This window comes from Mauremys mutica, chromosome 2 (genome assembly GCF_020497125.1).
Source record: "Mauremys mutica isolate MM-2020 ecotype Southern chromosome 2, ASM2049712v1, whole genome shotgun sequence".
Lineage (NCBI taxonomy): Eukaryota > Metazoa > Chordata > Testudines > Geoemydidae > Mauremys > Mauremys mutica.
The window spans coordinates 221,470,235-221,496,369 of NC_059073.1; the positions used below are offsets into that span (position 1 = coordinate 221,470,235).

At 39.9% G+C, this 26,135-nt stretch overlaps 1 protein-coding gene across 10 annotated transcripts in view; it reads right to left on the bottom strand.

The window, feature by feature from the left end:
* ZCWPW2 (zinc finger CW-type and PWWP domain containing 2) overlaps positions 1-26,135 on the bottom strand; it is a 178,171-nt gene that overhangs the window by 61,608 nt on the left and 90,428 nt on the right. For all 10 annotated transcript variants that reach the window (XM_045008027.1, XM_045008019.1, XM_045008024.1 and 7 more), the window contains 3 exons: positions 20,944-21,005; positions 19,961-20,028; positions 6,284-6,405 (listed from right to left, as the gene is read on the bottom strand). In XM_045008027.1, coding sequence (XP_044863962.1) covers positions 6,284-6,405; positions 19,961-20,028; positions 20,944-21,005 — 252 coding nt within the window. The remainder of the gene's footprint in view (positions 1-6,283; positions 6,406-19,960; positions 20,029-20,943; positions 21,006-26,135) is intronic.

The window sequence follows — 26,135 nt, forward strand, 5'->3', positions numbered from 1 at the left end:
GCTACACTGAATTGATCAGTCTCAAATGTGGGGGGGGGAGGGTGGATGCAGAGTACATCACAGCTCCAAAGTTACACAGAAACCCTGTCCCTTTATATACATTACATATCTCATTGCATTTACTATACATTGCACCACACTTTGACTTGGTTACTTTGCAGGAAGCAATCCCTGTGCAGCATGCTCTGTCCATGCATTTTCCATGATCAACCTACTCCTTACCTCATCTCTACAGTCCTAATTTATCTTGTCCATTGTTATCTTGTTCATAGTAAATGGTTCCCTGGGTGTTCTCCCTCTTATCTTAGCTGGCTCAGACATTGTCTTTTTAGCCTACTGATCTATTTACTCACCTTATTTAGCTCAAATGTCCTGTTTTCAGCCTGATGATTCATTTATCTCCCTAATACTATCTTCCAAAGAAGGAGGCCTTCCCCCATGTGTTTAATTGTTTATGTCAGGCCAGGCCTACCTACACTAAGAGCTTGGCTACACTGGAGAGTTGCAGCGCTGGTGGTGGGTTTACAGCGCTGCAACTTACACACCGTGCACACTTGCAAGGCACATACAGCGGTGCATCTCCCTGGCTGCACTCCTGCTCTGCCTTGGATATAACTATTGCAGCGCTGGTGATGCAGCGCTGCTCTGCCAGTGTGGCCACCAAAAGCGCTGTAATTGGCCTCCAGCAGAATTTTCCCATAATGCTTTTAACTAAAGAACTCTTTGTTTTGTTATGATGCCTCTCTTTGTTTTGTTGTGAACTCGGGGCTCCCGGAGCTGCTTATCTAAAAAACAAACACAGCTCCTGTTTGCTGTGAATGAGGCAGGCAGGGGGATGAATGTCTACAGCTAGTGTTTGCTTTAGGAGAGAAACAGCACGGCGGGGAGGGGGAGGGGGGAAAGGGAGTCCGTCGGAACAGCTGCTTATCTGGTATGCAGGCTGTTTGCATTTAAGAGTGAACGAGGCGTCGGGGAAATGGTCAGAATTTGCAAGGCAGGGAGCTGACACAGTGTCGGCTCCAAAAATCCACTCTCTCTCTCTCTCTCTCTCCCCCACGCTCCCTGTCACACTCCACCCCACCCCCCTCTTTTGAAAAGCATGTTGCAGCCACTTGAACACTGGGATAGCTGTCCATAATGCACCACTCCCAACACCGCTGCAAATGCTGCAAATGTGGCCACACTGCAGCGCTGGTAGCTGTCAGTGTGGCCACACTCCAGCACTTTCCCTACACAGCTGTACGAAGACAGCTGTAACTCCCAGCACTGCACATCTGCAAGTGTAGCCAAGCCCTAAGGTGGGAAGTTTGGCTTTCCCGTGAGTAGTATGAGCTTTTGGAAATATAACCCTTTCTATGCTATTAATGTTAATGCCTCTCAAAAGTACCTAAAAATATTTAAAATAATAAATGTAATATAATGCTATCCCCCCATGTACTAAATAACAATAATTAATGCCCCCATTAAAAACTGTAAAATTTACCCTGCCCCTATCTAGTTTTTAAATCACTTCCATATATCCAAATTGCTCCAAAAAAGCTGTTATTTGGCTAGCAAAGGGCACAAATCTCCTCTAAAAAAATTAGCTAAACATTTATAAAATGGTGAAAATAGTGCAGCAGCAATTTAAAATATTCTTAAGGGCCAACAACACAATAAAAAATTAGGACAACTAAAAAAGGCCACTGGTATTATTACTAAAGCACAGCTAATCCAGGAGCAAGCTAAAGTTGGTAAATTACATGTTATTCTGCCCTTAGTTCAATAACCCAAAAGTTACTAACAAAAATGGTATTAAATATCATTAAGGCTAAAAAGGCATTGCAGTAACATCTGGCATGTTCAGAAATTCAAAATTTCCTGAATAACCAGCTAATGGCCATTCAAAGTAATCTCAAGCATAAGGCCTTACAAATACCTCAAAAATGCCATCTAATTTGTGGCCATAAAAATATACTTAAAAATTTTCAAAATAAATATGCAAGTACTCGCAGTGCTCCTTCAAAGCATATGGGCCAGTAAAAGGGGTGCGGCCATAAAAAAATGCATGTAAAACTAAATTATTCACCGTAATATCTAAAATTAAACCATCTAATAATGCCTAGCCAATTTGTTGTTAGTGCTCCTAAAATAACACTTAATATTTAAATTAAAATAAAAAATCAGTAAACATTTTGGCCATTAACACCCCCGCAGCTTTAGTGTGTAAAAAAATTAAAGCAAAAAAAAGTTGTCACAATGTTTAACAAAGTTTGTTAAAAAGGTATAAAACAAAAAACTACCCTAAGAAAACACCTGCTTTTTCAAGCTAATAATAGCTGTGTGTATGTTAAAGCCACCACGTTGCAAAATACACATTTTAATCATACTACTGCTGCAGACAATCATATTATTTACTGGCCTGCATATAAAATCCTACAATCAGCCCTTAGGTTTCAAATACCTTTTAATTAAAATACTTTAGTGCTTAATTGGTTTCAAAATTTGCTTTCACTATTACCAAAGGTTGAAAAAAATCTCTAAATTACAAGGGCAAATTCATATGCTTCAAAATATATATCAAGTTAAAAAAAATGCCTTTCATACAGCTTACAATGTGTCTACTTTATGTACTAAATATAATGTATTGTGATTTGTAACTAAAACTGTACAACAACCCTATCATATTATTACCATAAAAATGTTACTGCTTTTATTGCTGTTGTTTAGTTTAAAATTATATTATTGTTGTTGTAAAAAAAGTAATAATAGTAATACCTTTCATGTCCATGCTAATCATGTATTGTCATTGCATCCAATCAAAACCCCTAAGGTTAAAGCTTTTACTGCAAAATCTAAATCCAAGGCTTAATGCAAATAAAGGTTTAAAAATGTTTGTTGTGCTAAAAGCACAAAAAAGGGGGGTGTGGAAGTAAAAAAAAAAAACTAACAGGGATTTAAACATGAAGGGGATTTCAAGTCCACGCAGTCTCCTTATGTAAACAAGAATCAGGCTAGCTGTAACCCTAATAATGCGAGATTTGTAGAAGCAAGGATTGTGAGAGGCAAGTGGGAAAGAACTGTGTGAAAAGTTGTTGCGGCCTTGTGTTCAATAAGCATGGAATATAGACTATAGTCTAAATACAGGTGAGAAAAATAAGATATCAGGATGACCTATGTATAAACAAACGCAGCTGTTGCTCATTATTGTATGTAACAAAGGTATAAATGCTTGCTGTAATTGTTTACCTAGTGAGAGACCTGTTTAGCTCTCTCCCTCCATGCAATTGCTAGAAAAAATAAGGTATCTAACTTGCTGCACCCAACCTAAAAGTAAAAACTGTTTTTCTCCAACACTGGTAAGTTGAGTTTAAAGTCATAGATAAAAAATTCAAATGAGGTCTTTATGTCCCTTTGTCCTTGTGTAATACCGTATACGGTGGTCCTACCATAAGGGGGGTCTCAGGGGGCAGAGTCCCTGACTGATGGGAAGACGTGAATGAGAAACCTGGCCATTGTTGTGTGCGACAAGTTTGTGTAGCTTTCAGCAGGAGAATGACATCTGCCAGATATGGTCTTGTGGACCTGATGGAGAGATCTGAATGCTTATGGGCTAGCAAGTAATCGAGAATGGAGGCTGCTGCAGCCTTCCAAGATGGTCAATGATTTTGTGTCACCTAAATAGAGAACCTTTTCCATTTATTCACATCATCCTTGTTGAGTCTTTTCTAGTGCAAACTTAGAAATTCTGGATTGCAGTGGAGCAGGATCTGTCTGTGGTTATCAGCCAGCATCTAGGCTGTGAGATGGAGGAGTGTAGGGTCCAGGTGCAGGATTTGGCCCTTCGTCTGCATTAGGATGCCCAGGTGCCTCAGAACCATGACTGGAAGCTGTATTGACAAGGTCATCAGGCCCAAATACTAAAATTACTTGGGCCATGCTGGTGCTATCATCCTCACCAGGGCTGTGTCCTATCTGAGCCTCCTCGGGACCTTCAATATCAAAGGAATGGGATGGTAGGCATACATGAGTCCCAGAGTCCATGAAGTCAGGAAGTCATCTGACAGAGAGCCTGGACTGGATGCCATTCTGGAGCAGAATCTCTAACACTTCTTGTTCTGGTCTGAAGCAAACAGGTCTGTTCTTGGACATCCCCATTTGTAGAAGATGTCTTGTAGAACAGAATTCTTGATGGATTATTTGTGATTGAGTATTGTCTGCTGATCTGTTTATTTTCAAGGTCTGGGAGTTATAGAGCCATTGGTGTGTGACTTGAGGGCTGATACAATAGTCCCATCAGTGAATTGCTTCATGACAATGGGGCAATTACCATGCTCTGCCTCATTTGCCCTACTGAAGTGGAGGAGAAGGGATATAAATCTTTCATTGGCAGAGATTATCTTTCAAGAGTTCATGAGGGTCCCAGAAATTTTTGTATCAGTATCAGGGCTGGGATCAATGAGTAGTTTCTTCCAGGAGGCCAGAAATGGTGACTCTGATTAGTCCGATACCATTAGGTATTCTAGTACTACAAATGTTATGGGTACCACAACAAGAGAAGGTAGTGTTCCCTCCAGCCTGAGATGTGAGGTTAGTACCATAAAGTGAAGTGCTAGGTGCTCCATCGTAGGTGCCAGAGGCGTGGTACCAGGACTGACAGCTTAGGTTACACTGGATTCTTTAGTGCAATGAGCTTCAGTGCTAGCATGGGAAGCTCTGCCATTTAAAATTTCAGTTCCAATTGTTTTAGTGTCAGATGCTTCAATTCTTGTTTGTCAGTACCAGGCACACAAGTAGTTTCTCCAAGCTGCACTAAAATAATCTGGTGACCCTTCAGTGTCGAAGTGTCAGCAGTATCCAATCTGGGCCTTGAACTGCCTCCTAAGGTAAATCTGCTCGGACCCAGAGAGGGAGATCTGTGGTCACCAGGAAGCACCCTCTCTCTTCAGTGTTGAGTGAAGGAGGGTAGGGAAGCTCTGGTTGACTCCACAATAGAGGAGTGGGACTTCCTCAGTGCCAAATGACCTCTAGTGCCTGGGGTAGACACTTGACTTACTGGAGAACTCACAGAGCTGGTGTGATCCAGTAAGATGGTCTCTCCTTCAGGACACAACAAGGCCATCATGTACTTCTCTAAGAGGAAAAGCTTCAGGTGGGATTCCCTTGGGAAATCCCAAGATTCTTTTGGGAAAGAAGCAGCATATAGAAACTTGCATGATATAGGTACTTCCCTAAGGCAGAAGAGGCAGTTAGGGTGTCCATAATAGGAACAGCTGCCTCCCAAGAGAGATAGGTTTTGAATCTAGGGGACTTTGACTTCACTATGTCTGGGGCAAGGTCTGGGGCAAGTTAAGCATATCCTTAATTTGAAGAGGGTTTTTTTTTCCTTTTCCTTTTCTTTTTTGCCAGTGGGCTTAAACTATACCAACTATAGCTAGAGCATTAATTAAGAACTAACCATAGAAAATCAGTTGCACATTGCGCATAGACACAGACACTGAACGTGTTCCATCTTGTAGCCCTAGGCAGTAAGAAGGAACTGAAGGTCACTTGCTGTCACCTCACCTTTATGACCTCAGATATGGAGCACCAGAGAGTACAGACATGGCCCTGAAAGACAGTGCTATTTTAAAAGATTGCACTCTCGCACACATGGTGTGTATGTGTACCAATAATGGAATAGATGTGGACAATCACTTAAAGACGATCTGATTAGGTGCTTTTTTTTTTACACTTAAATAGAGGGGAAATAAAGTAAACATTAGCTAAATGGGCCCTTGAATAAAGAAGGTAACTTATTAAGTGTGTTGCAGATACAAGATTAGCTGTTTGGTGATCCTGGACCATGTGCAGGGAGAGTGTGGATCTCTAGAGGCCATCTCCTAGCTAGATATACTACACCCAAATTTGAAATATAGGTATACGAGTATTTCAAGTGAGATCTACTTGTCTGCCCTCATGCAGACATCTGCGGTATAATTAATAATGGGGATATCAGTGGATGCATCTCCCTGAGACTGGGATTTCAACCATGAATATTAATTTCAAATATCTTGTGTTTTAAATATAGGATACAGTGAAACTGGTTTGTATTAAATATGATCTTTAAACAATTTTATTTTATATCATTATTATGATTAAATATAAAGCATTCAAAAAGTGGGCAGTATACATTGTTTTCAGAAGTATGTTATATAGTCATTAAAACATATTTAAAAGTGTCTTTCTTAAGCACTATCATAAATTCCACTAAAATTAAAAATGTTTCCAGTAAGTAGTTAGCAATACCATGTATAATTCATACCTTTTCTCCTGAATCTTTTCCCTCTCCATTTCCATACAACCCACAAGTTGTTTTTAAAGGGTCTGCAACATGCCTGAGAATTTGTTCCAGATCTTTTAATATAACTTCTGCCTCAGAGACAACTAATAAACCAACAAAATCAATAATTTAGCTAAAATGCATATGTATATTTATGCAACATTATTAATGAAATTTAATTGACTGAGTAATAAATAATAACAGTGGGGAACGGATACAGAAAATCTACAGGGAAAATCATTACTCAAAACATGGAAAAGAAAATGGGTTTCCTGTGATAAAACCATATGGGGCTAAATTCCGCTATCATTGACACTGGTGAAAATCCAGAGTAACTTTACTGGCTTCAGATGTGAGAACAATTCATCCTTTGGTCTTTAATGATTTGAAATCAACATAATTGTCAAGATTAAGTGAAGAATAGTAAAAGAGTAATCTTGTTAGGTAAAATTCTTGCAATTTGTATAGCACTGTTATACTGGATAAGGGTAGAAACTTGCCTGAAAATTTTTTAAACAAAAATAAAAAGTAACTTCTTACATTACTTTACAAAATATACCTCTTGAACTTTCTGGATAGAAAATCTCTGAAAGGAGATACAAAATGCAACAAAACTCACAACGCCAAGAGGCTCTGCTGAAAGCAGAGCTCTTTGGAGACAGGTCACTGGTGGTCTTTCTTCTCTTTCCTATAGAAATAGGATGGTGGCAACTGCAAGCAGCCTTTTCCAAAGGCAGCAGGGATATGGGGGCAGGAGGCCACATGAGGTCATCTCCCACCTTTCCGTAAATGGACATGACACAATGCTACCATGAGAATGCTCAACCAGTCCCTTCTGACCAGCCTTGTTTCTTTCCAATGTGTAACACAAATGTTTTTCACTGTGAGCATTGATTTGAAATTAGGTAAATTCATACTAACAGTATTTGATGCAAAACTTTTCTTTTTTTTCAACATTGTAGGTTTTAGGGAAAAATATTAGAAAGCATTTTATTTAATGTATTTATTTGTAAAGAGAAGCTGGAAGAAAAAACAATGCAGGAAGCTGTTCTAAAGCAAGACATTCTGTAAACAGCTTTGATAAGATTATAAAGAGGTTCTGTTGTGCTAATAAAGTATTAAATGCAACTTTCAGGTTGAAGGTTAGTTGAACCAATTTAATTTCTAGGTGGGACCATTTCATCTCACCTTACTGAGGCTTTAGAGGCTGCCAGGAAAAGGCTTTCTCAATTAAACTTATTACATACTACCTTCAGAAATGACTATATCAATAATTGCACCAACTTCTCTGGTCAAAATGTGCAGTAAAGCCTGCATGGATGTTTGCACAACAGTACTAGCTTCATGAATGTCTTTTCATGGAAAGTCTGCCATTACTGATATATTCCAGTGTTGTAGCCATGTTGGTTCCAGGATATCAGAGAGACAAGGTGGTGAGGTAATATCTTCTATTGGACCAGTTTTTGTTGATGAAAGAGACAAACTTTCAAGCTTCACAAAGCTCTTCTTCAGCTCTTCTCATTTAATGAATATCATCAATATTACCACAGTGTTTTTGGCTGGTAGCTGAATCATCATTTTCATTAGGTGTAGTTTATATGATATGCACTACTTTTGGTATAACATTTTAATGTGTTTCCAAATCATTAATATGTTTTTTCCTTGGACTAATCATGTAAGTCGTACCAGGATAAGGATAACAAACTTTATAATTACATAGATACATACTGTGATACAGCATGGCCAGAGGGCAGCAGGAGAACATTAGCAGGGAGCCTTATTCCCTGCAAGGGGAGGAAGGTTTGCTATAGATTAACTAGAGCACCTGAAGCCAATTAGAGCACCAGCAGTCAGTCACATGATATAAACCCCCCTGCTTCAGTCAGACAGTGTGGGGGTTGGAGCAGGAAGGTTTGGTTGGAGCAGAGAGTGGTTTGAAGGAGTTGAAGCAGAGAACAGTTTTGAAGAGAGACAAAAGGAAAGTTTGGAAGAGTGCTGCGGTGGGCTGAGAAGTCCAAAAACCCTAGGTAAGGGGCACGGGACTTGTGTAGAAGGAAGGCAAGAAGCCCCTCCACAAGCTGAAGGGCAGGAGAGGGAAGTAGCCCAGGGGAAGGAATTCAAGTGGTTCACCACTAACCTCAGGGCCCCTGGGTTGGGACCTGGAGAAGAGGGTGGGCCCAGGTCCCTCCCTCTCCACTCTACTCCTCAAGGACACTAGTGGGGTAATTAAAAATACTGGTTCAGAGGCAAGCAATGGCGCCCTGAACCTTCCCCAAAGAAGAGAAAGCGTGAGACCCAGCATAACAGTACCGGCAATTTGCCACAATACATACATTTTTATATAATCTTTCATATGATCTATATCCCAACTTGTTTTACAAAACTGAAAAATACAAGATGTTATATTGTATACAGTGTACTGTTTGCTAGTATTCTGCCAAAAACTTATACTATCCAGTCACATAAATGAAGATTTTTGTCCCATAGAGACCTTAGTAGGATTGAGCAAAGAGAAGATGAAAGGCCTTTCCTTTTCTACTTTGTATGAAGAGTTGTTCTCGGGCTGAGAAAGGCCCAAGCAGAGTATCTGTCTTAACTATAATGCCATGGAGCCTATTGTAGAAAAGGAGTTATGTGGATCCAAAATGTTTCCTATCTAAACATTTTTTTCTCTTTTAAATCAACGAAATGTCTGATGCCTAGAATTTCCCAATAATTGAAAGCTTAATTCTGATAAACTATGGGGAATTCTGAATTTAGTGTGCTCAAGTGAAGTAGGTATAGAACTGTCAGCAATTTTATTTTTTGCATTTTAGACCATATATCCGGACAATAGCTGAGGATGGGAGAATTCTTCTAGTAGATGTGCTTATGAAAATGACATTTCCAGCCAATATTCTGGAGCATTTTTCATATTAGACTGTACCTAGCCTAACCTGGGATACTAGACAAGTAAATCTGAGCAAATAACAGATTAATCACAATTCAGTCTATTTTATAGCTGTAACAATGCAATGCAGAGTTTCTTCCATAGCCAGACATATTTTTCTTATATGTTTATGTGCTGTAATTCTAGGTGTAGCTCCAGTGAGAACACACATTATATAACTGAGTCAATCTAAGATATTAAGATTCTATAATATACCATATAGAAGTAGCTGTGAAGTGCTTCCAGTGGTCCAAGCAATCTTTAATGTATTTCATTAGGTCAAGAAGCTATTTTGATATCCTAGTTCTGTCTATTAACAGTTTCATTGGAAAGCACATCAATATTTAGTCTAATCAGAATAGGGTATAGAACTGATACAAAAGATTTAAATTGTTGACAAACTACAGGGACGACACCTACAGTGATTTCACTATAATCATGGGGCTGTTGTAATTCTTCTTTCTTTGTAGTGCTTTTCATGTCATATTGAAAAACACTCTTTATAATTCTGAGGTTACTTTTCCTACTGTTTGTTTATTCAGAGGACACTTTCATAATAGGTGGAGCAATAGGAACTGGCACAGGGTGAATAACCTACTTTTTTTTCTTTTGGTTTGCTGGCAATCAGAAAAAATCAGTCCTAAATAAACTGAATCTGAAAAATTGCTAAATGTTTTTGAAAAATTGGAAAAAAACCCTGCTTTTGGTGGAATGTTCTATTTCAGGCATTTTTAAAGGGCTAGATTCACAAAGTAGCAGGAAGAGGTAGTGGTGATATCAGTCTATGGTATAGCAGTCAATGTCATTCATAATGTCAGTTCATAGTCATTCATAATGGCAATGAACAGTAATTGGATCAGAAAGACAGTGCAAATGAATGACTCTGTAGCCTGGTGGCTAGGGCACTCACCTAGGATGTGGGAGACCCAAATTCACATCTGTGCTCCAATAAAAAGTGGAACTTCCACAAGAAAGACTAAGAGAGACCACTGCAAAATATTCTATAATGCTATGATAAGGGTACTCTCCTGAGAGGTAGGAGAGTATTTTCAAATCTCTTCTCCACATCAGGCAGAGTGGGGAATTGAACCTGAGTTTCCCACATCTCTAATGAATGTCCTAACCACAGGGCTAAATATTATAAGGAATTAACCACAGTTACCACCACCAAAATATTTTTGGTTGGAATTATTTAGCAAATTCACATAAAATTTTTGAAAAGTTTCGAGTCAACCAAATTGTTGTGGTTTTGGGTTTTTTTTATTTTTATTTATTTTATTTTTTGTCAAACTATTAATCTGAAAAAATTAACCCAGCACAACTAACAACACGTATAGTTCAGGTACCCTAACACTTTCTAATATAACCCTTTTGTTTTTGGTTTCTTTTTTCTTTCTTCTCCTACATATGAAATGCACAAAGCCAGAGCTCAAGACAAGACACAGACAAAATACTTCTTGGCTTAGGTGAAGATGTACTTGACTGGGAACCCAGGACATGATGATTTTGAGTCTCCCCCTTCCAGTGATCATTGTTAACAATTGTGTCCGTCACAGCCCATATTCACTTAGGCCATTACCGTAAGAGGTTAGATGAGTTAATTGATGATCTGAGAGGTTGCTCGTGATCATTTCTGAGAGAGAATTTCTGACAGAGCTGGGAACAGGACCCAAATCTCTGCTATGGCATATGCAAATCTCACTAATTCAGTCACATTGTCTCTCAATTAGATTAAGCCAAATTTATGTATTTGGTTATTCTCTCTGTAAAAAACGGAGCAACTCTTGAACAGCCACCTCAGCAAAGCACTGTGAGAAACACAGATGAACAACACAGTCTTTAATTACATGATAAGATGCTATGAGACCCTGACTGGGACCGAGGAGAATGGGTTCTGTTCCCTGTTCTGCCACAAGTTTTCTATATCATGCTGAATATGTCCTTGACTCCAAAGCATTGAGATGTGGATGCTAACTATTAAGATCTTTACTTGGTTTTGTAATTCACACTGTTAAAACTATTAAAATAATAATTAAAAAATTATTTACCTGTACAATAACTATTGTTCTTTGAGATGTGTAGTGAACATATACCGTACATATTCCACTGTAGGTATATGTGTGCCTTATGCATTCAAGTTGTAGACTTTTGCCAACCATACTGGTCGGTGGCACATGTGCCCCTTCCCACACTTGTGCATAGCTGAGGGCATAAAATGGTTGTGGCTCTGCCTCCCTCTCCATTCCTTGCTGGAGGAATGAACATCCAACAAAGACTCAAAGTAACAGGAAAGCAGAAGGGACATTGAAATATATTATGCACATATACATTCCAAGAATAATAGTTAACTGTACAGGTATGTAACCATTTTTTCTCCTCTGAATAGTTGTGCACATACACATTCCACTGTAAGCGACTCAGCAAAAGTTACCTTGAGGATTGTGGGACTTTAATTATTTGAAGAGAGCCTGCTGCATCATCTTGCCAAAGTTCACATCAGCTCAGGAAGTGTAAGTAAAAGTGTAGTGTCTGGAGAAAGAAAGTGCAGATGACCATGTTGCTGCTTTGCAAATGTCCACTATAGGTATGTTGTTCAAAAAGGCTGATCAAGTGGAATGAACCCTAGTAGAAAAGGCTGTTATCCTCATAGGACAAGAGGCCTTAGCTAGATATAGTCAGAAATCCAGTGGGATATATATTGAACTGTAAGAGGTTGCCTTTAATCCTTTCAGCACAGGATACAAAAAGTCTAGGAGATTACTTGAACGACTTTGTATGTGTAGGTAAAAGAATAAAGCTCTCTGGACATCCAAGGTATGAAGCCTCTCTTCCGTTTTATTAGAGTGAGGCTTCAAAAACAAAAACCAGAAGTTTGGTTGGTTTGAGGTGGAATGCCAAACAACCTTTGGTATAAACTTAAGGTGCAGCCTGAGATAGACTTTGCCTTGGTGGAATATTGTGAAGGGAGGATCTGCTGGTAATGCTTGAAGCTCTGATGCCATCCTCACAAAAGTAACTGCTACCAAAAACACTGTTTTCATCGGTAGCAAGAAGAATTTACTCACTTTGTGCAGTAATGATGGTTCTTCAAGATGTGTATCCCTATGGGTGCTCCTCTGTAGATGTGCTTGTGTCCCTGCGCTACTGATCAGAGAACTTCAGTAGCAGTTTCCTTTAGGTCCACACATGCGCGGTCTCTCCTTGTGCTGCGCCAGGAGGGTAGTAAGTGCACGTGGGCTAACCCCCCACCCTCAGTTCCTTCTCTACTGCAGAGTCACTGACAAGAACGCCAAAGTAGAGGGGAGGAGGATAGGTGGTGGAGCACCCATAGCAGGACACATCTTAAAGAACCATCATTTCTGCACACGGGGAGTAACAACTTCTTCGAGTAGTGTCCCTGTGGGTGCTGCACTGTAGGTGACTCCTAAGCAATACCCCTTCTGGAGAGCTGGGATTTCGGAGTTGGGTCAGTTACACTTGGCAGTACTATGGAGCCAAAGATGGCTTCAGCAGCAGAGTTCACAGTCATCGCATAGTGTTCTGTGAAAGTATGGGCCGATGCCCATGTCACTGCGCTACAAATCTCCAAGATAGGGACATTCTTGAAGGCGACAGTGAAGAAACTGACCTTGTGTAGTGTATCCGAACAGAGTCTGGAGGGATCATATTGTGAACTTGGAACACTGATGCAAGTCAAGACCGACTTGGAAAGCCTTTGGGCTGATATTGCGGAACCCTTGGATCTTTCTGCAATGGAGAGGAAAAGCTTATGGGACTTCCTGAAGGCCTTAGTACTGTCCAGGTAGAAGGCCAGGGCTCTTCTGACATTCAAGGTATGCAATATTAAGGTAAAAGATTGAAAGGTGAATTAATTGATTCATGAAACAGGGAGGTCACCTTCGAGATGAATTTTGGATGAGGCCTAAGCGTATACCGGAAGAATACCTTGTTTGGGGGGGGGGGATGTGCCATCAGAACAGCTCTCTCTCCTATTCTCGTGGTCAAGGTAATCGCTATCAGGAAGGCCGTTTTCATGAAAAGGTACATCAGCGAACAGGTGGCCATAGGTTTGAAAGGCCTAATCAATGCTTTCAGTACCAGGTTTAGGTCCCACATGGGAATCAGAAGACAAGGATGTGGGAAGAGGTTTACTTTTAATGGTTGGATGTGACAGCACTGAATATCCTTCAACAGGCTGGTGGAAAGTTGTTATAGCTGCTAAGTGGATCCTGAGAGAGCTTTAGGGTCAATGCTTAGTCTAGGATATGTGGAAGAGTCACGGATGTTGGGGAAATTTGTTGAAAAGAGCACCAAATCTGAAACCTGGACCATTTTTGCAGGTAAGTACGTGAAGTCAAGGCCTTTCTGCTGTGCACAGAACTCCTTGTACCTCCGTTGAACAGGAGCTTTCTAAGTGTTGGGACCGACTGGGAGCCATGCCTTGAGGCAGAGAATCCCCAAGCTGGGATGCAGGGTACATCCTCTCTTCTGTGAGAAGAGGTGCAGAATGGTTGGGAGCAGGATCATCGGGCACGTCGCAAGTTGTGACAGGTAAGGGTGCCGGGTATGTCTCAGCCAAGTAGGAGCAATTAGAATGACATGGGCTCTGTTTCTTTTTGTTTTCAGCAGGACCGTTGACAGTAGAAGAAATGGAGGAAAGGCATAGAGAAGTTTCCTGTTCCAAGGGATGAAAAGAGCATCACCCAAGGAGTGCTGATCCATTCCCACTCTGGAGCAGTAGCATGGACTTTTCTTGTTCAGGTGAGTGGCAAACAGGTTTGTGGACAATGTCCCCCATCATCCAAATATGTCATGAAGTATTGCTGGGTGCATCTCCCACTTGTGATCATGTGGGAATTTGCAACTGAGACTGTCCACTGTCAGGTTTTGTGTGCCCGGGAGGTAAGCCACAGACATTGTGGGAGATGCACCAATTCCATACTTCATCATTTCTGCGCATAGGGAGGGTGACCTAGCGTCCCCCATCAATCGATGTAGTACATACAGGCTATGTTGTCCATTAGGATCTTTGTGTCTGATCCTGTGATCAGCAGGAGGAAATGAGAACAACAAAACAAAGGACACTGGACTTCAAAAAAGGCATATTTCAACAGACTCAGCTAAATAGTAGGCAACGTCCCATGAAAAGACCAATTAGGAAGAAAAGGAGTCAAAAGGGATTGGCAGTTCTTAGAAGATGTAATACTAGAGGCTCAACATCAAGTTATTTCGACACAGAGGAAAGATAAGAAGGGCAACAGTAGGCCAATGTGGTTGTACAAGGAGCTTTTTAGCATGCAAGTCACAGGAGGTGATAGTACTACTCTACTTAGCGCTGGTTAGGCCTCAGCTGGAGTACTGTGTCCAATTTTGGTTACCAATGTATAGAAAATATGTTGAGAAACTGGAAAGGATCCAGAGGCGAGTGACAAAGATGTTCAAAGGGATGGAATGCAAGCCACATGAATGAAGGCTGAAGGAACTGGGTATGTTTAGTTTGTAAAAGAGGTGATTAAGGGGGGTGACATGATAGTGGTCTTCAGATACTTGAAAGATTGCCATAAAAAAGATGGAGAAAAGTTGTTCTCTTTTGCCACAGAGGACAGGACAAGAGGCAGTGGGCTCAAACTACAGCATAGCAGATTTAGATTAAATCTCAGGAAAAAAGTCCTAACTATAAGAACATAGGATAATGGAACAGACTTCCCAGGGAGGTTTTGGAAGCTTCTTCACTGGATAGCCATCTGCCTTGGATGGTTTAGAAACAACAAATCCTGCATCTTGGCAGGAGGTAAGATTAGATTATTCTTGTGGTGCCCTTCCAACCCTACGATTCTATTACTCAGTCATGGAAGAAGAAAGGCATATGTTACAGAGCCCAGGCTGTGACATGCCCTGAAGCAGAATTTCCTGCATTTGTTTGTTCAGGTTTGTTGCAAAGAGGTCTATTACCAGGAATGCCCATTCTTGAAAAATCCATTCTAGACTCTCCTTCTTTACAGACCACTTGTGATGGTCTACTAAGTGTCTGGTGAGAGAGTCTGCTAAGGTATTTCTCACCCTGGCAAGGTGAAATGCCTTTAGAGAAATATTGTTACATATGCAGAAGTTCCACAAGTGAATCACTTCTTGGTTCCCTGCTTGTTTAGATAAAACATAGTAGTGGTGTTGTCGGTAGGAACTTGAACCACTTGATTTCTGATAGTGGTGATGAATGTCTCGTGAGCCCAACAAATGGATCAAAGTGTTAAAATATTTATACGGAGAATAGCCTCCTGAGTTGTTCATAGCATCTGAACTTGACACTGTCCAAGATGAGCACCCCACCCTCTGGTGGACATATCTGTTACAAGGGTCATTGTTGGTTCCAGTGGTAAGAAAGGTACCCTTTGCAGATGTTCTGGGGAGCCATCCACCAGTTCACGGTCTTGACCATTCATGCAGGTATACAAATCATCATGACCAGAGAGTTTCTATTTGGATGGCATACAGAGTGAAGCCAGGCCTGCAGATATCTGAAGTTAAGTTTGGCATGCTGAGTCATGTACATGCATGAGGCCATATGCGCCAAAAGTTGAAGGTAAGAACGTACTGTTGTCCTGGGGTCAGACTTGAGGTTTTTGCAAAGGATGACTATGGACTGAAACTTGTCTTCCACAAGGTAAGCCATCACTGTCTTAGCGTTGAGATCTGCCCCCATGAAACGTATTAGTTGGATTGGTGAAGTGGAAATGTATTAGTTCTCTGGGTTCAATTTCAGCCCCAAATGACATAATGATGCTGTTTCGATGTGCTCTTTTGATGTTCCTCAAACTAACTAACTGAATGCTGGAACAATGGAGATGGGCTGCTACCACTGACATACATTTGGTGAACATCCTCTGGGCTGAGGACAGATCAAAGGGCAGCACTGCATACTGTCAGTCTGTGTTCCTGACAATGAATCAAGATAATTTTCTGTGACCTAGATGTATTATTATGTGAAAGAAAGTGACCTAAAAACTGAGGGAAGCATACCAATCTCCAAGAAAAGAATAACAGATGAGAGGATAACCATCCTGAAATATTATTTTCAGGATGAATCTATTCAGATTTCTCAAATCCAAAACAGGCCTTAGACCACCTCTTTTTCTGGAGGAGGGTGGGGGAAGAAATCAGGAAGTAATAGGAACAGAAGCCCTTCTCTTTGTGCTGGTGAGGTACTTCCTCTGTTGCTCCCAATTCCAAAAGAGATTGTACTTGAAGTAGAACAGCCTGGTGAGATCGGTCCCTGAAAAGGGATGGGGTAGGTAGGTTGGGGAAAAGAAGTCAACTGAATAACATTTCCATACTTCACCATGCTGAGCACCCACTTGTCTGATATAATCTCTGTCCATGCACTGTAAAAGAGAGAGAGGTGATTTCCAAAGATAGGATTAGAATCTAGGAAATGTATCCTGGTGTGAGTGCTGTCCTTGATGAAAACATCAGAACAATTGCTTCACTAAAGTTGAGACCTGGTGAGAAGGGCTTGCAGTCAACAAAGCTGAAGGTTGTCATCTTGGAGACTTCGATCTTCTGGGGTCTTTGTTGGAAAAACAAAGATCTATAATCTGATTGAGGTTTAAACTGTTTCCTCGTCATCACTGAAGATGAAACTCCCAGAAGAGCAGAGAGTCACATAAAAGTCTTCCAATGTGTGCATTGTTTTTGGTTAAAATAACTAAAATAACTTAGACGCTTCAAATAGAAGGTCTTCCATTGTATTTTGCAGCTCTTTTGGGCTGTCCAAGGCCTTCAAGCATGAAAAGCATTTCATTGAAATGGCTGTAGCCATGGAATGAAAAGCAGAGTCCAATGTATCAAATGACTACTTGAAGAGAGGTGGGGGCTGAGAGTTGCCCCACAGACACTATGGCCATGAACTGGTTTGTATTTGTCAGGCAATTTGTCTGCAAATTTTGCATTTGATCATCAATTCATAAACATATATTTGAATAGCAAAGCCTAGTAATTTGATACGCTCATTTCCAAGCTTGTAGTGGTATAGACTTTCCCTCCATACAGGTCCAGTCTCTTGTGTTCTTTGTCCTTTGGGATAGCCTCAAGGTGAGACTGCCTTGAGCATTCATTAGCCACTGTTATTACCAAAGAGTCTGAAACAGGATGCATGAAGAAATAGTCAAATTCCTGTTGAGGAACATGGTAACGCCTTCCACATGCTGGACAGTGAACCATATAGAAGCTGGGATCTGCCAAAGAGTTTTGGCTGGTTCTTAAAAAGCCTTATTAATGGGAAGGGCAACCCTTACAGGGGCTAGAGCCAGAAGAATGTCTAAGGGTTTGGGTGAATTGTCCTGCATGACTTCTGCCTGCACATGTAGAAATGTGGTCACCCTCCTCATGAGAACATGAAAGACCTTAAAGTCTTCAGGAGGCATTGAGAAAGATTCTGGGGTTACATCCTCATCAGGGGAAGAAACAGGAGGAGGTAGATCTGTGGGTTCCTCCCTGTGTTCCTCTTCCTTAGTTAATCCCAGTGTTGGGATGACTGATGGACTGGGTCTTTTCTAACAGGAATAGATGCTTGAGATGCAGACTTTCTTCTGGACCACATTGCAGAAGGGTATCTAGAAACTCTGGGAGAAGTCCAGCATGCCCAGTATGGTACGGGTGGGAAATCCAATCTCTGTACTGCCCACAGTGGTGGACACTAAACTGGAATAGCCCTATAAGTGTAGTATTCCTGTTCCATCCCACAGGTCTGAGAAGTATCCCTAGAATGTGATCTGTAAGATGACTTAAAAGACCTTGCAGGAGAAATGGGTTGGTTATGCTTCAAATCTGAGGAGAAGATGATGTAGCTCTCTAAGAAATGGAGAAGCTGCTTCAGTGGGTGTCAGCAGATGCTTCAGCCCTGGTGAGGCATGCTGCTGCACAGGCAGTACTACCAGTGTTAAAGCTGATTCTATTTGTCCAGGTGGAACATATAGCAAAGGACGAAATGCTGACTGGTATATAGATTGCACGAAGAGGGCCAGCATTACAGATGGTGCCAACAGTGCTGACTGAGCAGACAAGGTAGACAGTGTGGACAGTGCTGATGTGGATGAAACTGCTGCCATTGATACCAGTCAGTGAATTAGGCACAAAAAGGCACAATAAGTTTTTTGTCACAAAGAATGCTTGTGACATCAACAAGCAGCAACGAGTCCTGTGGCACCTTATAGACTAACAGACGTATTGGAGCATGAGCTTTCGTGGGTGAATACCCACTTCATCGGATGCATGTAGTGGAAATTTCCAGAGGCAGGTATATATATGCAAGCAAGAATCAGGCTGGAGATAACGAGGTTAGTTCAATCAGGGAGGTTGAGGCCCTCTTCTAGCAGTTGAAGTGTGAACACTAAGGGAGGAGAAACTGCTTTTGTAGTTGGCTAGCCATTCACAGTCTTTGTTCAATCCTGAGCTGATGGTGTCAAATTTGCAGATGAACCGAAGCTCAGCAGTTTCTCTTTGAAGTCTGGTCCTGAAGTTTTTTTGCTGCAGGATGGCTACCTTTAAATCTGCTATTGTGTGTCCAGGGAGATTGAAGTGTTCTCCTACAGGTTTTTGTATATTGCCATTCCTAGTATCTGATTTGCGTCCATTTATCCTTTTACGTAGGGACATCAACATTACTGTAATTGGAGGTAAGTGCTCCACAGACAGCACCTGATAGTGCTTGAGTAGAAGATGATGAAGGTACCTGTCTTGATGGCCCCACCAGAGTTGACAGTGCTATGTCGAACAATACCGGTGGTTTATGACCAGGTTTCAATTCAATAACGAAGGACTTTTAGATGATCTGTCCCATTTGTGGGACAATATATAAGACCAGAATGGTCTATCAGCCTCAGATGGTGAAGGAAACTTCCTCTGTTTTGAGAAGCTGCAAGAGAAGAAGATCTTTTATCCAGATTTTGTTTTTGGGGCCTGAGCAACCAGAGGTGCACTCCACATAGATCTGAAGCGGGGTGCATCGACTTCTCAAGCAAATGAATACTGATATGGAATTCCCTCAAATTCTTTATCCTGGCTGGGAAAGAGGTATGTATGGACATTTGTCCCTAACATGTCCCTCTTCCAAGACAGCTTGAGTACCTATGATTCACAGATGTTACTGCCCTGCAAGTGGCACACTGTTTAAATTCTGGGGTTCTCTGCATGGTAAGAGACACCCAGAACACAAAGAGTGAACTATCTAACTAACCTACAACACTAAAACTATGAACAAAATATGTAAAATATATTTTTAAAATCTGGCAAGTAAAGAAAATCAAAGCTTAACAGGGAGCCCCATCTCTTGACATGGATGGTAAGAAGGAACTGAGAGGGAGGCAGCAGCCACACCCCTTTCATAGCCTCAGTTTGGAGCACAAAGATGGCAGAGATGCATGTGCCACCCACCACTCCTGCTGGCAAAAGTCTCTGACTAGAGTGCACTGGGCACACACACACCTACAGTGGAATGTATATGTGCACAATGACTCTAAGGAGAATTTAACATTGCAGCAACAGGTGTCTTGGAATTTGTTTTTTGTTCTGTATGTATACATGTGGCTTGTATGCTAAAATATTATTGTTCATCAAAGACCATCTTTTCAACACAAAAGGGAATCAAAATCATAAATATATTAAGATGCTAAATGTATGTAAATATTATTCAAAGTAACTGGACACTTGTAATTAAACAGATAGTTTATACATACCCAGATTTTCTTTTGACAGGAAGTCATCTGAAACCGTTGTTTCAAGAGAGCATCTTAACATACTTTTCCTAGAAAAAGATTTTCACACATTTAATACAAGTCACTAATGATGCACAGTTAAAGGACATTTTAAAATATAATATTTATTCATACAACATTTTTCTAGGTTCTTTCTTACAATAGTTGCTACATATTGATTTGTGAAAAAACATGTCTCTCTCATTCATTTCCTGGTAGTAATACTTATTATAGGTACAATCCTCTGTTTATCCCGTATTATTAACAGAGTTTTGGTCCCAAGATTTGGATAAGCAGTAAGAAAATGTATTATGAGAAGCAATTTCTATTTATACACAGAAAAACTCAAATGTAGGCACAAAATGAGCCAAATTTCCAAACTCTAACCCACAAAAATTGTCTAGGCTAAATTTAGCTAATATAGATATCCAAGTACCTTATTGTACCCACAAATCAGGTACTTCAATATCAAAGTGACCTAATCATTCCTCCACACAAATAAACTGCTTTTATTATTTGCATCTGCATAATTGCAGGAACAAAAATGAAAGCCTACTGAAAATCTAGCCAATTATCACTTTTATTTAGCAAGGTAAGTAGCAGTGAATTTGTGAAAGACAATTGAAATCATGCTTAACAACGTTTCTAAGCTCTGATTGATGGTCCTCCTGAATTCTCCACTAATGCATCACCCTTGATTTACACATCTCCTCTTCAGGATTCGCTGTTGCAACCCTCCTGCCACAGAGGGCCAAATGTCTTCCCTTCAGCAGTGCTCTTGCATTGACTTGGATATTGTTGGTGAGGGCAAGTAGGTGCTCTTCCTACTCCAGCACCCACGTTCTCAGAAATGACAGAAGCAATCTCACATAATAGCATGATATACTAATCACAGTGCTACCAAGTCATTGGAAGTTATTTAATTACACAGTAAAAACGTTAAAAAAGAACTACCCAAATCTTACTTTCTTTTTTGTCCAATGACACTTCTATTTTTCTTGACAACTTGCTTTTTCTGAGCTTTTATCTGAGACACAAAAATAATAAAACTTGGTTTGTGAGTGGTAATATGCTGTAACATTTTAAAGTAATTTTCTGCTATATATTAGTACATTCTGTAACTACATGAACTTTTACAGGAGAATAATTTAATATTCTAATTACAAATATGAAAAATAATTGATCAAAACATTTATTAAAAATCTAATAAAACAATTATACCAATTCAAGTAATGTTTTGTAGATCCCTTAAGTGGATTCAGGCTTTTATGATGATACTAAATATTAGTAGGCTTCTTCTCTGACTTTTGTAGTTTGATTTATAAGACAGGTATATCACATGTTCTAAGCATGTATATACACAATTTATATTAAAAATACCTTGTACTGTGTAGAGTGTATATTTTGTTTGTATGAATATGAAAAAAGAAATGATAGCTTAATCCATGCTACAGTACTCTTGAAGATATGATTAGATTGTCGTCTCAAAAAGACAATATATGTTCTTCATCAAGACTCTGTTTGGGGTTTTATTTTAAATACAGGTTAATGATGATAAAAGGAAAGCAAACACTGTGCTCTTTTGGACAGGGCACTGGAGTGCAAGTTAGCAAATATGGGTTCTATTGCTGGCTCTGCTACTAACCTGCTGTGTTACACTGGGCAAGTAATTTCATTCTCTGTGCCTTTGTTTCCCTTCTGACTTTTCAAATGCTTTGTCTATTTATAAGATAACTAGAGACTGCCTCTCACTATGTGTCTGTACAGTGGCTAGCCCAATGGGTCCTCAGAGATTAGTTGGGGCTTTTGGGCCCTACTGTAATACAAATAATAACATATTTTTAATTATTAGGATTTTCTAAATGAGTATATATATTAAGATAATGATGCAAACTTACTTTTACACTTTCCATAACTGGTAGATAATATAATATTCCAAAACATCAGTACTTCTTAGGGATAATCAGTTTAGAATCACATATTAAGTAAAACAAATCAAAAGATAACTTTTTATGTAAGTGCTGAACTACTACACTAAATCTAAATACCTTTGGCTTTTATCTATATTTGTACAAATAGAATGAATATATTATATATATATATATATATATATATTCATTCTAACTCTGAAATTATCTCAAATACACCAGTGGTTTACACAAATTTGTTAGCTCGATTCACTTTGGCCCCTGAATTTTGCCTTCATATAAGAAATGATTTGTTAATCTTTTTTTCCCAAGGAATTTCAGACCTTTATCACTATTCAAATGGGAAATTTGACAAGATTGCCAAAAATGAAAATTTCATCCTTTGTATATTTGTCAGAAGTGATCAAAGAAGAAACTTAATACTCCATCAGACTTTCTTCCTATTGGGAAGTATGAGGGAGAATTAAGTGAAATGCTGAAAGTACAGTTACTCTGAAAGATGACTGTGTAAAAATACTTTCTTACTCAACAGATCTGCTTATTGTGAGTTGTCAGTCATATCTGCTTATTTTAGTGGCTAATAAAGATTTATTGCTTTTCACTCCTGTGACAATTTGAAGAATCTGTCTACATACAGCTTATGAATTCTGGTTGATTTTATGAAATTGCTGTATTACTAAATGCCTCAGTGTATGTGCTATCTGCTACCAAGGGCTTGCGTCACATTTTAACGAGACTAGGGACAATGGAGAGTCAGTAACATGAATGGATCCCATTCCAATGGGAGCACTATAGAACAATGGGATGGCTGAAGCTTTGGAGATCCAATTTGACCTAGCTTGTCTGCATGGAAGAAGGGGTCAAGCAGTGGAACTTCCCCAAAAGGGGAATAAAGAGGCTTATATGCTGTTATAGCCCTTTTAAAACACAGAGGGATCAGAGACAGAGAGGAACAAAAGGGACAGCTTCATGAGGGAGACAGGTTCTGTTGACTGTTGGACCAGCCAAAGTTGAAGGCAGCTGACTGCAGATAGACTCCCTGATTCAGAGGAGAAGCCATGAGCTGGTGAAGAGTGGCTAACCCAATTCCCAAAGAATGCTCAAGAGTGGTAAGGTAACTGAGACCAGGAATGGCACATAGGCATTTATTGCTTTACCTCATCTATTTTTCTCTTGTGCTGTCTAAAGTACAGAGTGTTTGTTTTCAGAAATCCTTTGCAAAGCCTATGTCTGTTTGTTTCAACTATCACATGTCCCTAAAGATGTAAAATATAAACAAAGAATCCTCAACAGGGGAGCTCTGGAAAAGGATGTGCTTAAGCTACTGGAGTGTCTTGTGGGGTTCAGCACTCATCTTGTGAGCCCAAAACAGGTATCAGAGAGGCTGTGCCCAGGAAGAATGCCAGAGAGGCCAGAACCATTGCCAGAACCCAGACCAAGGGAAGCTTAAAAGATGAGATCCAAACACAGCAACCTGCCAAACTTTTATTTATTGATGATCATAGAAATGACCCAGCCTGACTTTCTATGCCCATGTTAAAAGCGACAGAGCGTCCTGTGGCACCTTATAGACTAACAGACATATTGGAGCATAAGCTTTTGTCGCTTTTTACAGATCCAGACTAACACGGCTACCCCTCTGGTACTATGCCCGTGTTGTGTTTGAAGGACTGGCTGTTAGAAAAGTGTTTTTGTAAACCTGTGAATTGACTGCATTTGTTATAGAAAACTTTTAGATACAAACAAGGAATCTCTCAATTTACTGAATCATTTTTCAGAGTAGAACTGAACTTTAAACTGAGTTCTTGGTAAGTACTTTGCTGCCCAAACAACAGAATTTTTAAACTTTATTTTTTTCAAAGCAGGTGCCAAGAACTTGCTCATTTTTTAATTATATAGTAGCAGCTACAGTAAATTAAGGTTTTTTTAGTTTTTTAGAACAGAAATAGAACAGAATGCATCTAAAATTACATGCAGCACATTGCAGGAGACTAAATAAAAAAATCTCTTGAAAATATATTTTAGATACAATTAATATGAAAAATACTACTTTTGGATAAATATAATGGATTTCTCTTAAGAGGTTCCTTCCTAGTTGCTGCAGTGAGCTATTGCTGTAGCCTTTTGTCTCTACTGTATAAGTGTTCAACTTTTTAAATGAGTTTGATAGTAGCATTCTAGTCCCTAGTGGATAGTTGTCAAAAACACCAATGTGGCATGATTCAGCACGATAGGAAGATTCTGCTTTGACTGAAACAGCAATAGTGTTGGCAGGTTCGGAGTAAAGGACAGATAATGTACAGAATGTAATGTATCTTTCACAGTGCCTACTTGTACTATTACTTTAATGAGCATCAAATTCACATACAATTTAAGCAAACTTTAAAGAAAAAACTGCTTTCATTGCATCACAGATCACTGAGCTTCCCAAAACCCAACTCTTGATTTTGTGTCTGTTGCTGTAAATTCTACTCTTACAGAATGATATTATGTGATATATTATGATGTTTGGTCATAACTGATTTCTAAAATCAATTTACACTAATAAACCTTTATGGCCAAAGAAGCCAGTCATGAAGATCTGGCCTCTGATTCTTTCCCATCAACAATACAAACTTGCTTTAATCTCTCCCATCTTAAAAAAATCTACCTTTGACCCCACTTGTCTCTCCAGCGACCACCCTTTCATCTATAAACTCATTGAACATGCTATTAATAATTGCTGTCTAGAGTTCTTCTCCAATTCCATCCTGGATCTTCAACCTGATTTCAACTCCTTTCATTCCATTGAAATTGCCCTAAAAGTCTACAATGACCTCTTCCTCACCAAAGCTCAGAACCAGGCTCTATCTCATCCTCATTGACCTGTGAGCTGCCTTCAACACCATTAATCATGCTTTTCTTGAAATCTTGTCCTCCCTTAGCTTCCATAACAATGTCCTCTCCTGGTTCTCCTCCTACCACTCTAATTCCTCCTTCAGCTTACCCTTCATTTTCCCCCCTACCCCCTCCAACTCTGGTAACCTTTTCTTCTCTCCATATACCTTATCTCTGGAGTAATTTCATCCACAAATTGAGCTACCATCTCTATGTGGATAATTCACAAATGTACTTCTTTACTTCAGACTTGTCTTCTTCTGTCCAAATTAAAATCTTGGCCTGTCTCTCTGCCATTTCCTTGTGGATGTCTAGCCATCAGCTCAAACTCAAAATGGCTAGAACAGAGCGCTTAATCTCTCCTCTTCCCCAAGCCATCTCTACTACCTCCTTTCTCAATGACTGTAGACAACACCACCATAACTCAGCCCATAACTTGGACATCATCTTCAACTCTGAAATCTCTGTAGGACCTCACATCCAGACTATGTCTAAGTCTTGCTGATTCAATCTGCACAGTACCTCTGAGATACAGCCTCTCATCCATCCAAACAACCAACTCTCATCTAAATTTTCATCTCACATCTTGATTACTGCATCATTCTTTTCTCTGGCCTTGACAAATGCCCTGCGCATATCCATTAAGAATGCAACTGCAAAGACAATTTTCTTAGTCTGTTGCTTTGACCATGTCTCACACACCCCTCTTTGCATCCCTTCACTGGCTCCCTCTTCACTATTGTATCAAACATAAACTACTTAACTTCACTTTCAAGGTCCTTCACAACCACCCTAACATTGTCTCTCATTCTGCACTAAGAGGTCAACTCCCACCTCCAATTGACCCATGATGCTACCCTGTACCACCCACTTGTTAAATACACAAATAACCATCTTCATGCTTTCTCCCATGCTGCTCCCCATAAACATCCACAAAACTAACTTATTATCTTTCCTCAAAATTCTCCACAGCCAAGATGCTTACAAAAAAATGATAATGTTAAGGGTGCTGGTATGCTGAGATCCCTACCTATCTTACTGACAAATACTGTTTCATTGTTTCCTTGTACTCCCTCATCTGTCTATATTGATCTGTGGTCTCTTGTCATAGGGTCTGTCTTTCTGTTAGGTTTGTACAACACCTAGCACAACAGAGTCCTGGTCCATGATTAGAACTCCTAGACTATGATAATGCAAATAAAATAACAATATTTCTAGCATAAGTAAACTACTGAATAGCATACATAAGGATAACTCCACTGATGCCCTATTATGGGCCTCCATTTCCTTCTGAACTCATGATTGGCTTCTGCAATGGAATTCTACAACATTACAATACATTAAAAATAAAC